General features: G+C 42.3%; 1 protein-coding gene across 1 annotated transcript in view; it reads left to right on the forward strand.

Annotated features, from left to right (window-relative positions):
* OPTC (opticin) overlaps positions 1–20,555 on the forward strand; it is a 92,508-nt gene that overhangs the window by 31,210 nt on the left and 40,743 nt on the right. Inside the window, exons 2-5 of the mRNA XM_075850648.1 lie at positions 2,024–2,159; positions 7,187–7,345; positions 9,543–9,745; positions 9,902–9,997. Coding sequence (XP_075706763.1) covers positions 2,024–2,159; positions 7,187–7,345; positions 9,543–9,745; positions 9,902–9,997 — 594 coding nt within the window. The remainder of the gene's footprint in view (positions 1–2,023; positions 2,160–7,186; positions 7,346–9,542; positions 9,746–9,901; positions 9,998–20,555) is intronic.

Consider the following 20,555-nt stretch of genomic DNA (forward strand, 5'->3'; position numbering starts at 1 on the left):
ACATGGCAACACATCCTTATAGGGTACTAAACTGTTATATAATTAAGTTAAATGAGAAAGCTTACTAGCCTAGGGAGCGCAAAATTATTGTGTTTTTCTATCCTTACAAAAACATACCCTTTTATGAAACCCACAGGGGACAGGACCTCTTTTAAACAATATTCTATAAACTGAGAATTAGTAGACTCATTAAAATGTTCTAAACTGTTCCGTAATCCAGACTGTATATATAAAAGCAAAATATTGGCAGTGAAAGATTAATACAGGTGTAGATAGACAGCTCCTAAGGTCTCATGCACACGAGCGAAAGTAATTTTGCTGACCGCAAATACAGATGCGACGGCTACGGAAATACTTCTATGGGTGAGACCTTGCCGCAATGGCGGACAAGAATAGGACATGTCCTATAATTTGTGGATCATTTCTCAGGCATGGACACACATCCGTATATATAATGAAAGGTGTTCGTGGCCAATATAAATGAATGGGTTCGCAATGTCATCCGTAATTACGAATTGTGAAATTACGTATTGTGTAATTAAGGATGAAAATCTGCATGATGCCTAAAGGAGAATATATTTTTATTACTTGCAATGTATGTATTTGATGACATGGTATTTTGTCAATACGTTGTTTTCACCTTGCTTGCCCATATCCCGCTTGAGGTCACACAAAAGCAAATCATAACTCATGGCATGTGCATCAAGTAACAAAACCTCTGATTTGATTTTCAAGCACATGATAGATAAATAGATAGATAGATAGATAGATAGATAGATGATAGATAGAATCTATATAGTCACTGAATTTATCTCTGTAGTTAGAGAACATAAAATTTATATTTGGACCAAGCATGTTCTCATATGATAATCACTTTCTGATACTTCTGAACACATAATAGCATGTATGGTCAGTTAGTGGGTTTCAGATTGTATCTGCTTTGTAGGCATAAGCCAATCATCCAGTATATAACCTATTACACAGGTTGGGCTGGGTTCACAAATATCAGTCAAGTGTCAATAGCATGACAATTCTGCTTGCACCCTGTCTGGTGCAGGGAGGGTCCAGCATCACAACTGATGCATCAGATGTCAAAACTGCCCACATAGCAAAGCAAGGGATCAGTTCTGGCATTAGTTTCCCCCTGGCAGGGAACAGAAACAAAAGAGGATCTTTGGACATACATATGTGAATGGGGTTACCTTTCTCTTCTAGGATTACATTCAAAATTCTAAATACTAGTCTACAAAGCTCATCACATTGATGCACGGTCATACAATTATGCTTTATTCTCCATCTGTCAACCCACTAATGCTTTTCACTCAGCCAATGAACTACACCTCTCATATTCGCTTATTACAACCTATAAATCTCAAGTGCTGCACCCGTTACTCCAATTGTTCGTGGTCATATATTTTCATCATGTCGGCGGATGTGATGCCTACAACAATGATTTTTAATGCTGCATAAAAGAGCAGTTCAGCCGGTGAACGAGCGTTTGCTTATTCATCAGCTGATCGTTGCCCTGATTACACAAGGCAATGTACGGGAACAAGCGTTTATATGAATCATTGGGCCGTGTAATAGAGCCTTTACTCTCCTATATCCACTACTTGCTACCCTTGTCGCATCACTGTGCTCTTTATATCTGTGTTGATTGAAATAATTGATGGGTTACTGGTTTCATGCAACTTTATTTATATTGCCATTGCCAATACAAGGGTGCAGGTCCCTGGATAAAATAAGCAACATGTAGCTATTGCGTCACTCCTCCTATTCCTTTTCGATTGTAAGCTTTTAGGGGCAGGGACCTCTCTCCTGTAGTCTCATTGTTTTTTACTTTGCTTTCATTGTGTGTCATTTTACATGTTTTTGCTTCATCAATTGTAAAGTGCTGCATAATTCTGTTGGCTCTATATAAAGAATTATTATTATTATTATTATTATTACATAATCCAACATTATAATGCAAGCCACTATTTTGTTTGTCATAATTTCAGTTCTCTATTCTGATCCCTCATAGATTGAAGTAGCTACTCTTGCTCCTAAGCATAAGAAGACAAAGCTAGCAACAAACCAAGAACCAAAAATTACCACACTTGCTCCCATTGCAACAAAGCTAGCTGAACCCGACATCTTTGAATCTTTGACTAAACAAGGTCAGTACAGTATCTAATCCTCTAAAAGCCTGCACTTTTATCAATAAACTTACTATATGTAGTCCTCATCACCAGTGTAAATACTATGTTGATGAAAAGTTTTAACCCCTAGGCGCACCAGGACGCAACTGTACGTCCATGTGGCCAGTGTCTTAAGGCACAGGGATGTACAGTTACTGCGTGGTTCCCGGTGCACACTGTCCCTGACAGCTGACACTCCACTGTATGCCGATCAGCGGCTTATTTCCGCTGATTCCGGCAATTAACCACTTGATTGCGATGATCGATTGCAAACACCGCATTCAGGGGTTTCTAGCTCATCGGCAGACCTCACGATGAAATCGTGAGGTTTGCAGATGGCTAGCATGGCGATCGGAGGCCAAGTAATGGCCTCCGTGCCTGCCATGTACGGAAGCCTATCAGGATCAGCCTCCTGATAGACTTCCTGTCAGAGTGACAGGACGTCACTGCCGTTCGCGATGCACACTGTCGATGGCAGTGTCTGTGACAGTGTCGGCGACAGTGTGCATCAGGAACCGGGAGGTCAGCTGTCCCTGACAGCTGACACTCCACTAGTTGCCGATCAGCGGCTCATTGCTGCTGATTTCGGCAATTAACCCGTTACATGCGGGGCTCGATTGCGATCTCCGCATGTACAGGGTTTATAGCACATCAGCAGCCCCCATGCAATTGTGGGGGCTGCTGATGCTTGTGATGGCACCCGGGGGCCAGACAACGGCCCCCGGGTCTGCCATGTATGCAAGCCTATGAGGATCAGCCTCTGGCTGGTCCTCGTAGACTAACTGTTAGAGTGACTGTGACGTCACACTGACAGTTGGAATACGTTACACTACCTAGCAGCAATCAGAGCTGCAGGTAAAAAAAGAAAGTGTAAAAAGTAAATAAAAAATAAAAAAAAGTTAATAAAAATGTTTTACAAAAGTGTAAAAACAAAAAAAAAATGTTCCTATAATAAGTCTCTTATTATAGGAAAAAAATTAAACCGTTAAAAAACAGTACACATATTTGGTATCACCGCGTTTATAACGACCCAATCTATAAAACTATAATGTTATTTTTACCGCACGGTGAACGCCGCAAAAAAAACAAACTAAAAACAATACCAGAATCACAATTTTTTGGTCACCACCCCTCCCAAAATATAGAATAAAAAGTGATCAAAAAGCCGCATGTACCCGAAAATAATACCAATAAAAACTACAACCTTTCCCGCAAAAAACAAGCCCTTACACCGCTTTTTTGACTGAAAAATAAAACAGTTAAGGCTCTCAGAATATGGTGACACAGAAAATAAATTATTTTATAAAGAAGTGATTTTATTGTGCAAACACTGCAAAACATAAAAAAAACTATATACATATGGTATCGCCGTAATCGTACCGACCCACAGAATAAAGTAAAATTGTCATTTATAGCGCATTATGAACGCCGTAAGAAATAAAGAATTTAAAACGCCAAAATCACTGTTTTTGGCCACCAAAGCTCTAGATTAAATGTAATAAAAAGTGATAAAAAATTTGCATCTACCAAAAAATGGTACCAATAAAAACTACAGCTTGTCCTGCCAAAAATAAGCCCTCACACCGCTCAATTCATGGAAAAGTAAAAAAGTTATGGCGTTTGGAAGGCGGGGAGTGAAAAACTAAAATGGAAAAGCAAAAAAGGATCAGTCCTGCAAAGGTTAATTAATTTCTATTAAAAAAATTAATTATTACCACATGTGGGGTATTGTCATACTCAAGAGCGATTGCGTTACAAATTTAGGGTGACTTTTTCTCCTTTATCCCTTGTGAAAATGAAAAAATTCAACATTTTAGTGGACAAAAATGTTTATATTCATTTTCACGGCCTAATTCTACTAAATTCTGCAAAAGACCTGTGTGGTATAAATGCTTGCTATACCCCTAGAAAAATTCCTTAAGGGGTATAGTTTCCAAAATGGGGTCACTTTTGGGGTGTTTCCACTGTTTTGGTCCCTCCAGGGCGTTGCAATCGCAACATGGCACAAAAACCAATCCAGCAAAATCTGCTCTCCAAAATCCAAATGGCGCTCCCTCCCTTCTGAGCGCTGCCGTGGGTCCAAACAGCAGTTTATTACCACATATGGGGTATTTCCGTAATCGGGAGAAGATGCTTTACAAATGTTGGGGTGAATTTTCTTCTTTATTCCTTGTAAATATAAAAAATGTCTATGTTATTTCAGAAAAAAAGAAGATTTTCATTTTCACAGACTAACTCCAATAAATATAGCAAAATACCCGTGGGGTCAAAGTGCTAACTATACCCCTAGATAAATTCCTTGAGGGGTCTAGTTTCCAAAATGGGGTCACTTTTGGGGAGTTTCCAGTGTTTTGGCACCACAAGACCTCTTCAAACTCGACATGGTGCCTAAAATATAATCTAAAAATAAGCAGGCCCCAAAATCCACTAGGTGCTCCTTTGCTTCTGAGGCCGGTGTTTCTGTCCATTAGGGCACTAGGGCCACATGTGGGATATTCCTAAAAACTGCAGGACCTGGGCAATAAATATTGAGTTGTATTTCTCTGGTAAAACCTTCTGTGTTACACAATTTTTTTTATTACAAATGAATTTCGGCTAAAAAAAGAGAAATTTGTAAATTTCCCCCCTACTTTGCTTTATTTCCTGTGAAACGCCAAAAGGGTTAAAATACTTTCTGAATGCTGTTTTGAATACTTTGAGGGGTGCAGTTTTTAAAATGGGGTAATTTATTGGGGTATTCTAATATATAAGGCCCTCAAAACCACTTCAGAACTGAACTGGTCCTTGTAAAAATCGCCTTTTGAAATTTTCTTGAAAATGTGAGAAATTGCTGCTAAAGTTCTAAGCCTTGTAACGTCCTAGAAAAATAAAAGGATGTTCAAACGAACGATGCAAATATAAAGTACACATATGGGAAATGGTAACTAGTGACTATTTTGTGTGGTATTACTATCGGTTTTACAAGCAGATACATTTAAATTTAGAAAAATGCTAATTTTTGCTAATTTTCTCTAAATTTTGGTGTTTTTCACGAATAAATATTGAATTTATCAACCAAATTTTTCCACTATCATAAAGTCCAATATGTCACGAGTAAACAGTCTCAGAATCGCTTGGATAGGCAAAAGCATTCCGGAGTTATTACCACATAAAGTAACACATGTCAGATTTGAAAAAATCGGCTGTGCCACAAGGCCAAAACAGGCTGCGTCCTGAAGGGGTTAATGAAAAACACAATTTTGCATCTGCACTTCAATAACACATGCAGCATCTGCCTGTAACAGGTGTGCATCTTTATAATGCCCATCCACAGCTTGCTTTTGCAGCCTATATTTTTAATTACTGGAATTGCATCACTCTTTCTTTTTTTTGTTTGTGGCTCCTGACTACGAAACCACATGACAAATAAATGGCATAGATTCAGTGAGGTAGGCCACATATCTGTCCTGACAGAAGACATCAATACCTGTTAGAATTCTCCAGTGTGCATATTAGATGAAAATGTCCCATACATGCCGAGGGCTTCCCATTGGCTGTTTAAATAGACTGTTCGTGCAGTAAATGTAAGGGCCATCAACATGGCATATTAAAGAAGGGGACCTAAGAGGATTACAATTATAAGTTCTTATGATAAGGCCTTACCGGGCCCTGCAGGGCCACCTAGCTCTCCCTACTTAAGTAAAACAGGGTCCCCGAGCTGAACAAGCATCTCAGTGCTTGCCCCCTCTTCTCCCCTACTCCTTACAGTGACATGATATGCTGCCTGGGGCGGGGGGGGGGGGGGGCGGACAGAGGGACAGAGACTTAAGGCAGACTGTAGCGGCAGGAATCCAGAGGAACATTCAGGAGTGAGCAGCGGTAGGTAGAGCTTTAGTCAAATTTTAATTGTCAAAATAAAATGTAGTGAAGCATGGTCACTTCCTCAGTCTGAGCAAAGAGCCCCTGCCACCTACTCTCCATCTTATCTCACATACCCACAGAGACCCTGCTGCTTTGTTTCCCCTTGCCCCACCTCTCACCACAGAACCACCTTCTGTTTCCTCCATTCTTCCTCATTTCACAAAGCACCTGCACCCTAGCCCCCACACAGACCCCATGCCACCTACTGTCCCCATTTGCCCCTAATAGAGCTTTTGCTTCCTACTGCCCACCCTTTACTCCTCACAGAACTCCTGCCACCTACCGTCTTCACATTGTCTCTGCCACTTACTGCCTCCCCGATGCCCCCCAGAGAGCTCCTGCCACCTACTTTGTCTCCCCTTCTGCCCCCCACAAAGCCCCTGTCAGAGACATGCAGCAAGCACCTCAGGAGGAGAGCCTTGTCGATCTTTTCCCCTTCTTGAATCGTGAAGTGCAAGGGCATTTACCCATTTCAAGAAATAGTCATCAAGATTTGCCCCTAATGTGAGCATGGAAGTATGGAAGTATAGCATGTAAGTATAGAAGAACTCCAATTATAGCTGCTTTCTCCAATTCGTTTTTGAAACAGCTACTGGGTAACAGCTTGTCAATTACCTCCTTCCTGCATCAAAAAGTTTAGTGCAGGAGCCAGAAGTTTCATGAGATCCATGTGACAAAGCTTCCTCTTAGCAAAGAGAACAGATCTGGTGCGAGCAAGTAGGAAAGTGACCACTAGACACTTTCCCGTATATTTACAGGAAGGTGGCCGTGCCGTAGAAAGCCTTTGCAAAAAATATACTCCTGTACATTATATTGGAGCATGACCCGCAAATGAGTGTCTATCCGCCGGTCGTGCCCGTAATCACGGACTGTGATTACGGGCACGGCCGTGTGCATGGGGCCTTAGAGAAACAATCTAATAGTAGACTGAATTTTTTATTTATTTTTTTGCAATACGAGAATTACTGAATGAAAAACATTTATATAGCTTTGTAAAAAAATAAAATAAATCTATTTACATAAAATGTTCCTTCCACGCTTAAACTTTCATGTTCTAATTTAATCAGGTACTTAGCATATCATTATTTTTTCCCCCTTAAATGTAGGTCTTCCAACTTGCCTTGTATGTGTATGTCTCGGTACATCTGTTTATTGTGATGATGTGGATCTGACAACTCTCCCTCCTTTACCAAAGGAGACTACCTACTTGTATGCCCGATATAACAAGATTAGTCACGTCCAATCCAAAAACTTTGCAGAACTTGGTATGTAATTCCACAGTTCACAATTCTATAGACTCTTGAGCTTGTGTACATAGAGTAATAGGAATATATATATATATATATATATATATATATATATATATATATATATATATATATATATATATATATATATATTCAAACAGAGAAAGCAGCAGCACTCAATCTCAATGAGAGAAAGCTTACATATGTGAACGGGTGCCAGCAAGCAGTCCAGATCCTAGGACTGTATCAATATTCAGATGAAATAAATCTTGCAGCACTCCAACAGGATGAATGAAAAAAAACTGTGATTTATTCAAGCCAACATACAGCGGTGCGACGTTTCAGTCCAACATTAGGAGTTTTTTCAAGCACTCACAGGCTGTAACGGCGGTCACATGGATGAAACGTCATCCCAGGTGGCCTACCTGGGTGACGTCAGAGGGTCGGCCTCCTTGGATGATGCTTCATCCCATGTGACCGCCGCTGCAGCCAATCATAGGATGCAGCCGTCTCCTGGGATGAGATGTCAGCGGACATTCCGGCCATAAAACTGCACCACAGTTTGGTGCGATTATTCACCCGGAATTCCCTGCGGCACACAGGGCAGATATGCTGCGTGCTATTGCACAGTGTATCCGCCCCGTGTGAACTCCAGCCATAAAAGGCACAATCCTGATAATCATATATATATATATATATATATATATATATGTATAAATATATGTATATATATATATATATATATATATATATATATATATATATATATATATTGGGCGAGGACGTGCTTTTCTCTCTCTTATCAAATACCTCTTTAAGAGTGGCAAGGAAATACATTTTACAATAGCATCTCCTAAAGATAAGAAATATTAAATACTGCACAACTGTATGGTTTACTAAATTAAAGTAACAATACACTGACCAATGCAAGTCAAATTAGTTCTTTATTCAACAGAGTATGTGTCCATTGCGAGAAAATGGCAGCATGCCAGTTTTTGCAAACCGGACTCACCCATTGAAGTCTAAGGCTGGGTTCACACACACTATTTACGGACATAATTCGGGCGTTTTAGCCCCAAATTACGTCCGAAAATACGGCTCCAAAGCGTCGGCACACATCTGCCCATTCATTTGAATGGGTTTTACGATGTTCTGTGCCGACGGTCATTAAAAACGACGCCCACGTCAAAGAAGTACCTGTCACTTCTTGAGACGTAATTGGAGCTGTTTTCCCTTGACTCCATGGAAAAACAGCTCCAATTACATCCGTAATAGACGCAGCTAAAAGCGCCTGCACTTGCCATTACGTCTGAAATTACGGAGCTGTTTTCTCCTGAAAACAGCTCCGTAATTTCAGCCGTAACGGAGGCTGGAGTGTGAACATACCCTAAGGGGGGAATTTATTAAGACTGCCATTTCATAAGCCAGTTTTAATATAAAAAAAAGTTGGAGTAAAATGCACCTCATTTATTAAGAAGCACACGCTTCTTAATAATATAGGTGCATCTCTGGTCGTCAGTGCGCCAGAATGTGAAATCTGCGCCAGACATGAGCTGGTGTAGATTTGCGGCTGTGTAGAATTTGTCGGCTGTGAGTGGCCACGCCCCTTCCACTAAGCACTGCCCACTTTTTAGAAGAATGCAATGAGAGGTACAAATGACACAAAAGTCACAATTTTTGCTGCAGATTTGCGACTTTTGTGCCATTTTTATTACTTTCATACTATAAAACTGGTGTAGAAAACGTAATGAGTTCCCCCCATTGCTGGGAATTCATGTGCTGTCCATTTTTCACTGATCCATTGCTAAGCGATGCAGAAAAAAATAAGCTCTCTATGCTGTAAAAGCAATACAAAATGGTGGTCCTGTGACCTTCCTGTGGGTGTTTTTAGCGAGTTGGGACAAAATTGTGACAAAACTGACAAAACTAGACCTACTTCCATTGTTTGCAGATGAGAAAATCCAATGACATACGGATGTGAAAAACGGACACACGGTCGCAGTACAGTCATTCATATGTATGAAACCGGTCCTTTTTTTTGCAGATGTAAATCGGATGCTCTTGTGTGATTAAGGCCAAAGTGACACACTGGCTTTTAAACGATAGTTCATTTCTGCTATGTAATCAAGAAGCAAATATATTCTGTTACATATACGCATGTAGATTTATGACGAATACAGTTTTATCCATGACCTTATAATTCCCCTCTTTATAGACAAACTGAAGCATGTGGATCTCTCAAGTAACTTTCTAGATGAGATTGATGATGATGCTTTTCACCTGCTGCCAACCCTAAAGGAACTCATCCTATCTGAGATCCAACTCAAGCGTTTGCCTGAGTTGCCATCAAGTCTTGTTAGACTGAATGTCCAATACAATCAGCTTCAAAGTTCTGGAATTCAGACCAAGTCCTTTAAGGTGACCTACTCTACAATAAGTCTATATAGCTGCATACATTTTTTTTTCAATCTCTTCCTCTTGCTACCTGCTACTTGCATTAAATTAGATTATATAATGTACATACAATATATATACACACATAGTGAAAGTTTGTTTATCTTTTACTTTTTTTACGACCTTACACATCTGCAATTCCTGTACCTTTCAAACAACAAACTGGATTACATACCTGTTCCCCTTCCTGCTAGTCTTCGCTCACTACATGTCCAGGTACTGTATTTAGACATACGTTTTATTTGTTATTTAGGTTTAGGTTTAAGTTACAATAGGCCTCATTTGTGGAAAAATAGTGTAGACAGGATGTAAAGGTATCTGATCACTGTTTTCATTTTCAGACCAAAAATAGAAACTGAAATGAAAAAACACCTCTAGGTCTTGTTTGCACTCGTTTTCATACAGGCCCAACTTCTTAAAGTACCACTTTGATTCTTCAATCATGCAGAATAATGGCACCTCCACACTAGTGTTTTTTTTATTTTTGCATTATACTTTTGTGAAAATGGTGGATCTGTCAATGGATCCTATTTAATTTTATGGGACAAACTCTTGCCAGAGTAATCAAAACGCACACTGAAAAAAAAGTGGACAGTAAAATAAAAATATCTTTTAATCCGACACATAGCATTTAGCTCAAATGTCCATACTATATGTTGATATTAGTAGTATTTGTTTATCTTAGGCTATGTTCACCCTTGCCCTTTGTTACATACAGCACATTCCATAGAATGCCATGTTAAAATGATGTATTGCCTCCCAATATCCGTTTTTTCGCGGTGACTAATTGTATAGGAATGCGATGCAGGTTGCTCCCCACCCATCAGTTCTTTGGTGTTCTATGGATACACTCAGCTTACATGCCATCAGCTTTTCCTGTGCATATGTCGAACACACACTCCACTCACAATGTGAATAGAGCCATACTTGGGTGTAAAAAGAAATAAAATCATGTTTTTTACACAGATAATGAACATTTTCATTAACAGTACTAAATGTGATTGGTTGCTATAGGCATCAAGTACAGTTTTTCTGATAGACAGTTTTGATAATTGAGGCCATTAGATAAAAAATTTATGGCAATTCGATCTGTGTGTACAACGATGACCAAGACTCCACTAGCAACTGGTATACACAGAGATACACGTTAGGCTCTGTTCACATCTTCCTAAAAACACTTTATTCATATTCTCAATATTACCAAAATAAGAAGTACATTACAATAGCATAAAAATGCTCTCAAATATTTCCCATAAACCAACACCCATGACCCCCAAAAGAAAAAAAAATTCATAATAGAAAGAAAAAAAAAGGAAAAAAGGGCCATAAGCCATAATAAAAATATAAACTATTTCGTAGTCCAGACTCTAAGTCCCTCAATGATGGCCATCTAGCCCATTTTCTAGTAGTTAGTTGAGTATTTAGTATTCCACTTTCTGCTAAACACACTTCATAGGTATAGCACAGGTTCACTTTACCAATTACCATTGGAATATTCAAAATTGTATCTCCTTTCCAATTAGAAGCTATAAGTGATCATGCAGCAATAAGAATCTGATTAGCTATCCATCTGCACTCCAAAGAGATATTTTCAAAAAATATATTTAAAATCGCCAACTCCGGTGTTGGAGAAATATTTCGCTTACAAATTTGAGATATTCGACTGAAAATCTCTTTCCAAAAATGTGTAAGGCTGGGTCCACACGAGCACATTAACGTCCGTAATGGACGGACGTATTTCGGCCGGAAGTCCCGGACCGAACTCAGTGCAGGGAGCCGGGCTCTTAGCATCATAGTTATGTACGATGCTAGGAGTCCCTGCCTCGCTGCTGGACAACTGTCCCGCACTGTAATCATGTTTTCAGTACGGGACAGTAGTTCCACGGAGAGGCAGGGACTCCTAGCGTCATACATAACTACGATGGTAGGAGTACGGCTCCCTGCACTGAGTTCGGTCCGGGACTTCCGGCCGAAATACGTCCGTCCATTACGGACGTAACATGCTCGTGTGAACCCAGCCTAACTGTGGGACATTCCCACCATATCTGTTTAAGATTCCCTTTACATTGCATTTTCTCTGAAACTTACCCTGATATTTTGGATACATAATTTTTTCGTTTCAATGGAGACAGATGCCACCTTAGTTGTATGTTTCTTGTGACTTCTATGTAATTAATACAATAGAAATACTTATTTCATTGTATTATTGCCTGATGTCAGACTTTCAATGGATAGCTCTTTTTAAACTCATTCTCCCAACTCAGCATGTAGGTGAGCTGCCCCTGCACCTTAAAATCAATAATATCTCTATAAATAGCAGAAATGCCTACTTTGTTTTTTTGACCCGAGTGAAAGTATCCACTATACCCCTGAAATGTAATTCTAGCTGCTCTTATTTTCGCAATTATTCCACAACCCTTTAAAAGGGAGTGAAGTCTTAGATGGTAAAAGATCTGTGAATGTGGTATGTTACAGTGAAGGAAATAAGTATTTGATCCCTTGCTGATTTTGTACGTTTGCCCACTGTCAAAGACATGAACAGTCTAGAATTTTTAGGCTGGGTTAATTTTACCAGTGAGAGATAGATTATATAAAAAAACAAACAGAAAATCACATTGTCAAAATTATATATATTTATTTGCATTGTGCACAGAGAAATAAGTATTTGATCCCTTTGGCAAACAAGGCTTAATACTTGGTGGCAAACCCCTTGTTGGCAAGCACAGCAGTCAGACGTTTTTTGTAGTTGATGATGAGGTTTGCACACATGTTAGATGGAATTTTGGCCCACTCCTCTTTGCAGATCATCTGTAAATCATTAAGATTTCGAGGCTGTCGCTTGGCAACTCGGATCTTCCGATCCCTCCATAAGTTTTCAATGGGATTAAGGTCTGGAGACTGGCTAGGCCACTCCATGACCTTAATGTGCTTCTTTTAGAGCCACTCCTTTGTTGCCTTGGCTGTATGTTTTGGGTCATTGTCGTGCTGAAAGACCCAGCCACGAGCCATTTTTAATGTCCTGGTGGAGGGAAGGAGGTTGTCACTCAGGATTTGACGGTACATGGCTCCATCCATTCTCCCATTGATGCGGTGAAGTAGTCCTGTGCTTAGCAGAGAAACACCCCAAAACATAATGTTTTCACCTCCATGCTTGACAGTGGGGACGGTGTTCTTTGGGTCATAGGCAGCATTTCTCTTCCTCCAAACACGGCGAGTTGAGTTAATGCCAAAGAGCTCAATTTTAGTCTCATCTGACCACAGCACCTTCTCCCAATCACTCTCAGAATCATCCAGATGTTCATTTGCAAACTTCAGACGGGCCTGTACATGTGCCTTCTTGAGCAGGGGGACCTTGCGGGCACTGCAGGATTTTAATCCATTACGGCGTAATGTGTTACCAATTGTTTTCTTGGTGACTGTGGTCCCAGCTGCCTTGAGATCATTAACAAGTTCCCCCCGTGTAGTTTTCGGCTGAGCTCTCACCTTCCTCAGGATCAAGGATACCTGACGAGGTGAGATTTTGCATGGAGCCCCAGATCGATGTCGATTGGCAGTCATTTTGTATGTCTTCCATTTTCTTACTATTGCACCAACAGTTGTTTCCTTCTCACCCAGCGTCTTACTTATGGTTTTGTAGCCCATTCCAGCCTCGTGCAGGTCTATGATCTTGTCCCTGACATCCTTAGAAAGCTCTTTGGTCTTGCCCATGTTGTAGAGGTTAGAGTCAGACTGATACATTGAGTCTGTGGACAGGAGTCTATTATACAGGTGACCATGTAAGACAGCTGTCTTTAATGCAGGCACCAAGTTGATTTGGAGCGTGTAACTGGTCTGGAGGAGGCTGAACTCTTAATGGTTGGTAGGGGATCAAATACTTATTTCTCTGTGCACAATGCAAATAAATATATATAATTTTGACAATGTGATTTTCTGTTTTTTTTTTTTATATAATCTATCTCTCACTGGTAAAATTAACCTAGCCTAAAAATTCTAGACTGTTCATGTCTTTGACAGTGGGCAAACTTACAAAATCAGCAAGGGATCAAATACTTATTTCCTTCACTGTATATGCTTCGCTCAGTTCCACAAATGTCTTAAGTTCCCCCCCCCCCTCATATAGTTCTGTCAATGAATAAATTCCATAGTGTTCCTAGAGTTGAAAATTGAAGTTTTGCAAAGCTTCCTTTAAATAACTCAATTGAATGTCAGACAATTCCATCTGTTTACATCTATGTTGGAAACTCCATTAGGAGCCTCCGTCTCAGATCAGGCAGACATTGCCGGAAACAAAGGTAGCAGTATCATCTAAGCCCTGGTGCCTTAGGGGGCCCAGAGGCCCCGCTGCCACCTAAGAAGACACAAGTATTAGAAATGACACATGGTAGGTGGCGGATTCCAGATACAGATTTTGCTTTGGTACCCAGGAGCTATAAGTGGTGCCTCTGGCAGAAAGGGTTTTGGGAAGCCATCATGCACTCATTAAAAACTAACACCTTAAAAGGAATCTGTCAGTAGTTGTGACCCCTCAGAACTGTTGACGAACGTTAGAGGACAGGGAGAACAGTGTAACGAAACCTGGGGTGATGGTCATGCAGGTCGCACGACTGAGAACTTCAGGTTTTAATGTCTCTGGCAATTGTGCCATCGAGGCGGCTCCTTCATAGAGAAGAAAAAGGTCCTCGACATGCTGTTTGTTCACAATGCTGCAAAGTGCTTTGTGCACAATGATGTTTCATTTTGACATGTGACCATGGCAGCTAATCAATATCCACAGTGTTGACATATTGTACATTATATGTATGTGGACACCCTTCATCAGGGCCGCCATCAGGAATTTCAGGGCCCCCTACAGCTACATTTTCTGGGCCCCCCTACCGTGGCACCGCCTGTTAACGGTACTCCGTCCAGTACTATATCATGGTACCCAGGGCCGCCATCAGGGGGGGTATTATGGGTACTGATGTGAGAGGCCCGGCCAAACCTAATTGAAAGGGGGGCCCGGCAAACTGCCGCGACTTGCCTTTGGTAGAAAAAAAACAGGCCCCTGCAATGGGGCCCGTTTTTTTCACCAAAAGAATGTCATGAGCTGCGGGCCCCCCTTTCAATTAGGTTTGGCCGGGCCTCTCACATCAGTACCCCTAATACCCCCCTGATGGCGGCCCTGGGTAGCATGGGGGCCGTCAAACACCGCCGCCCGTGCGACCGATCACGCGCACCCGCAAACTCCCGCGCATGCGCACCGGCGACCGCCTGGAACCGCGCAGCGAATTTTGAGGCAGATTTTGAACTGCCCACACTATCTTGCCGCGTTTTTTGCCTGCGGCGATTGAGGACAGCAGACAGAAAACGCAGCGAAAAATGCATTTTCTGCCTCCCATTGATTTCGATGGGAGGTCAGAGGCAGAACCGCGGCAAGAAAGGACGTGCTGCTTTTTCTTTTTTCCGCGACTGGCTCCCATTGATTTCAGATTAAATCAATGGGAGGCGGTTTTGGAAGTTTTTTGGTGCTGATTCTGACGCAGTGTCCGAGTCAATATCAAGGCCCAAAAACTCTGAACTGGGCCTTATTGTTAGGGCTTATTCAGACGAACGTGTAATACGTCCGTGAAACGTGTGTGATTTTCACGCGCCTTGCACGGACCTATGTTACTCTATGGGGCCGTGCAGACTGTCAGTGATTTTCACGCAGCTCGAGTCCGCTGCGTAAAACTCACGACATGTCCGATATTTGTGCATTGTTCGCGCATCACGCACCCATTGAAGTCAATGGGTGCGTGAAAATCACGCCCAGCGCTTCCGCAGCCGTATAAACTATGAATGAAAACAGAAAAGCACCACGTGCTACAAACATACAAACAGAGTGTCATAATGATGGCGGCTGCGCGGAAATCACGCAGCCACGCATCATACGCTGCTGACACACGGAGCTGTTATGGACCTTTTGCAAGCGCAAAACGCCACGTTTTTGCGCGCGCAAAAAGCACACGCTTGTGTAAATCCGGCCTTAGGGTAGGAACACACTAGGCATGAACACTGTGGATTTTATGCAACACATTTTATTGTGTAAAATCCGCAGCGTATTACAGTCGCAGCAGAGTGGATGAGATATGAACAAATCTCATCCACACGCTGCAAAAAAAATGGACCTGCAGTGTGACTTTTTGGCTTTTTAAGTCGCATGTCAATGTATTCTGTGGAATCGCCGCTCCTCTGTTGCAGAAATGCTGCGGTTCTGCCGCAAAAATCACAAATGAGAAAAAAAAAAAAAGGCACTTTTTTAAATTTATAAAAAAGTTTAGACATACCCCGGCCGTAGTCCTGGTGACGCGATCCTCTATTCTTAGCGTAGCCCCGCCTCCTGTCATGACGTTTCTTCCCATGTGACTGCTGCAGCGGTCACATGGTCTACAGCGTCATCCCAGGAGGCGGGTGCGCGGGCGGCCGGTCGCGGGTGCGCGGGCGGCCGGTCGCGGGTGCGCGCGCGGTCGATCGCGGGTGCGCGCGCGGGCGTTCTCCAGTGCGGGCGTTCGTGGATGCGCGCTCGCGAGTGCGCACGCGCGGGAGTTTCATTGTGCGCGCGATCGGGTGCGCGCGCGCGGGCGGACGGTTTGACGGCCCCCCATGACGAGGGGAGGGGGCCCGCAGCAGCAGCAGCAGCTCACGACATTCTTTTGGTGAAAAAAACGGGCCCCATTGCAGGGGCCCGTTTTTTTCTACCAAAAGAATGTCGAGGCAGTTGCCGGGCCCCCCTTTCAATTAGGTTTGGCCGGGCCCCTCACACCACTACCCCTAATACCCCCCTGATGGCGGCCCTGCCCTTCATAATTGAGTACTGGTCGTTTCATCTCTATAGACCAACATAGGTAGTAGTATCGGTTGTTCTGAAATGCTTATTGACCAGAGGCATAGCTACGGGTTTAGCACATGGGGGGACAAATCACATCTACCCCCATACAGTATACTTTGCCCTTCTGCTCATTGGGAGGTTTCTGTCCTCCCTGACCTCAGCTATGACCCTTAGTGTACTCCACATAGTATAATGCCCCTATAGCTGCCCTCACACAGAATTATGCTGCCATAGCTGCCCCCACATACTATAATGACCTTAGTGTCCCCACACATTATAATGCTCCCATAGCGGCCCCCACACAGTATAATGGCCCATTAGTGGTCCCCACACAGTATAATGACCCCTTAGCGGCCCCCACACAGTATAATGCTCTTATAGTGCCTCCCACACAGAATAATGCCCCCATAGCTGCCCTCCACACAGTATAATGCCTCTATAGCTGTCCCCACAGAGTATAATGCCCCTATAGCTCTCCCTACACAGTATAATGCCCCTATAGCTGTCCCTACACAGTATAGTGCCCCCATAGTTGCCCCTACACAGTATAATTCCCTCATAGTGCCTTCCACACAGTGTAATGCCCCCTTAGCTGGCCACATACAGCATAATGCCCCATAGCTGCCAACGTACAATATATAATTCCCCCATAGCTCCCCATACAGTATAATGCCCCCATAGCTGCCCCATACAGTATAATGCCCCCAAAGCTACCCCCATACAGTATACTTTCCCCCCCATACCCAGTATAATTATTTTTTTTGCTGCCATCACATAGTATAATGCCCCATAGTGCCTAAATATTTACCTATCCCTATTCCCAGAGATCCCTCAGCTTCTCCGCTCTGTGCTGTGTGTGGCTTTGCGCAAATAGGTGTGATGACATCACTACATCATGCCTGTCTGCATCGAGCCACTCATAGCTGGAGTTGGCGTTGCACATTGAATGCTGGAGCAAGGAACCGTCAGCTCCCTGCTCCTGCATTGAATTCAACTGTATCTGCATCCTGGGAATGCAGATACAGTTGAAACCGAAACACCACCACTGGGGGACTGACCCTGGGCTCCCATCATCTCGATGTGTAAGAGTAACAACGTTACAGCCAACAAAATGGTAGGCAATGCAAACTCACAAAGCATGGTCACCGAGTGCTGAAGTGTGAGGCACATAAAATCGCCTACAGTATCCTCTGCTGTATCACTTGCTACAGAATTCCAAACAGTCCTTGGGCTGATATCACTTCCAGAGTCCGTGTCTGGAGCTTTATAAAATGGGTTTGCATAGTCGAGCAGCTGCACAGCAACCTAAGATCACCATATGCAATGGCAAGCAATGGCTTGAGTGGTGTTAAGCATATTGCCACTTATGGGTATGTTCACACGGCTTATTTTCGGACGTTTTTCTGTCCGTAAACGGCCAAAAAACAGCCAAAGAGTCAATCGTAAGCAGAACGCCTCCAAACATCTGCCCAGCACCGTTCTGTTTCGACGGGCCGTTTTTTTTCGCGGCCATTTTGAAAAAACTGGCGCTTAAAAATCGGCCGTGAAAAAAGTGCATATGACTTCTTGAGACGTTTTTGGAACCGTTTTTCATTGACTCTATAGAAAAACAGCTCCAAAACTGCTCCGACTGAATAAAAAACGGTTGAAAATCAGGAGCTGTTTTCCCTTGAAAACAGCTCAGTATTTTCAGACGATTTTGATTTTGTGTGTGCACGTTCCCTAAGGGTATGTTCACATGCTTAGCAAAAAACATTTGAAAATACGGAGCTGTTTTCAAGGGAAAATAGCTCCTGATTCTCAGACGTTTTTTAAGCAAATTCGCGTTTTTCGCTGCGTTTTTTACGCCCGTTTTTTTTTAATGCAAACTCTGGAGCAATGAATCATGTTTAACTATCTGAAAGTCTGATGGATGAATCTGGGTTAGGCGGATCCCAGGAGAACACTACTTTCCGTAATGCATAGTGCCTACTGTGAGTTTTGAGAGATAATGCTCTGGGGCTGTTTTCAGGGTTTATGCTGAGCTCCTTATTTACAGTAATGAGTAATTATAATACTACAGTAAACTAAGACATTTTAGACTATTGTATGCGTCCAACTTTCAGGCAATAGTTTGGGGACAAAGCAAGGTCCATGAACACATGGTTTGGTGTGAAGGAACTCGAGTGGCCTGCACAGAGCCCTGAACCTAATCAAACATCTTTAGGATGAGTTAGAATACCGATTGCGAGCCAGATCTTCTTGTCTAACATCACATATTCTCGTTTGGCTGAATAGGCACAAATTCCCACAGACACACTCCGAAAGTCTTCCAAGAAGAGTGATGGCTGCTATACCAACAAAAAGAGGCCTAACTCCATATTCGTGTCCATTATTTCGGAATGGGTTGTCCAACAAGTTCACATAGGTGTGATGGTCAGGTGTCCGCATACTTTTGTCCATAAAGTGCAAGTAAAGTTCACACATTGCTACTATGGCTGGCGTTTGGATACCACGGTCACATATCGACTGCTGCTGCATAAACAAAGAGTGGGGAATTTGAAAGTTAAAGGAACAGTGTCATCACAAATTTTTTTTTCATATGTTAAAGATGTTAGTGCTTTATTAAAAACTTTTATATTTATTTGTGTGTTTGTGTTTGACTTTTTCTTATTTTTACACTTTTTCTTCCCTATGGGGGCTGCCATTTTTTGTTCCATTTCTGTATGTGTCGATTAACGACACATACAGACATGGAATACGGCAGCCACAGTCCCATAGGGACTGCGAACGGCTCCCGTCCCATCCACTTCTGTGTACGCCGTCTGTGTGGGAACGGCGCATGCGCCGTTCCCACACAGTCCAATTTGAAATTGGCGCCGTCCAGCGCCATTTTCCTGTGGACCGGAAGTCGCGGCCGGACAGTAAGATTACTACTTCCGGTCGCGGCTTCCGGACTTGTGCACTTGGACCAGCGGCAGCAGACGGAGCGGACGGGCTGGAGGGAGCCGCGGCGGCAGGAGCAGGTAAGAGATTTCAATGTATGTTCGTGTTTGTGTACGTTTACTACTGTATGTAAACCTACTACATTGTGTGTTAGCTCAAAAAATGGCGACACACAGTGTAGGAGGTTAGACCGTTCAAACCCCTCGTTTATCCCGGCACTAGCCAGGATAAAGGAGGGGGGGATGCTGAGAGCTCACTAGAGCGAGAGCTTTTTACCCAATTTTGCAATGCTGCAATTTTGGGAATAGCTCCATCTAGTGACCAGCAATGGGAAATATTATAAATTAGAATCTAATTTATAATATTTCCTGACTCGTGAAAAAAATAAAAAAGATGTGAACAATGTTTAATCACCTACACACTAAATGTTTAATTAAAAAAAACAAAACATGTTTTTCTGGCAACACATTCCCTTTAAGTACATTTACGTACATTTTTGTTATTTTTACCTATTTTAAGTTTATTTATAAAAACAAAATAGTGGGGTGGAAACCACTTTAGATGGCTTTATACACTCCTCAACATTGAAATTGCAACACCAAGAATAAAAAGTTTTGGAATTGTGGAAACCACATGATCGATAGACATGTTAATGATATGCAAATGATAAAAATATAGAAACAAAATATTCTGAACATCTTAATTTACTCATTATCGAGTATGAACGTCACATGCAGAAATACACGCACTTACACGCCTTGGCATGCTGTCAATGAGGTGATTAATGGTTGTCTGAGGAATATTATGCCACACTGAACGCAATTGGACACGCAAATCATCAAAATGTGCTGCTGGCAGCTCCCTTTACAATTGCAAGAACAATGACGTCCCAGATTTGCTCCTTATGAGACAAGTCCAGGGGCACTGCAGGCCATGGTAACACGTTTAGGCCAGGCAAGCTGCTTACAGTAGCACGAGCAGCATGCGTCCTAGCGTTGTCCT

The sequence above is a fragment of the Rhinoderma darwinii genome, chromosome 2 (genome assembly GCF_050947455.1).
Source record: "Rhinoderma darwinii isolate aRhiDar2 chromosome 2, aRhiDar2.hap1, whole genome shotgun sequence".
Taxonomy (NCBI): Eukaryota; Metazoa; Chordata; class Amphibia; order Anura; family Rhinodermatidae; genus Rhinoderma; species Rhinoderma darwinii.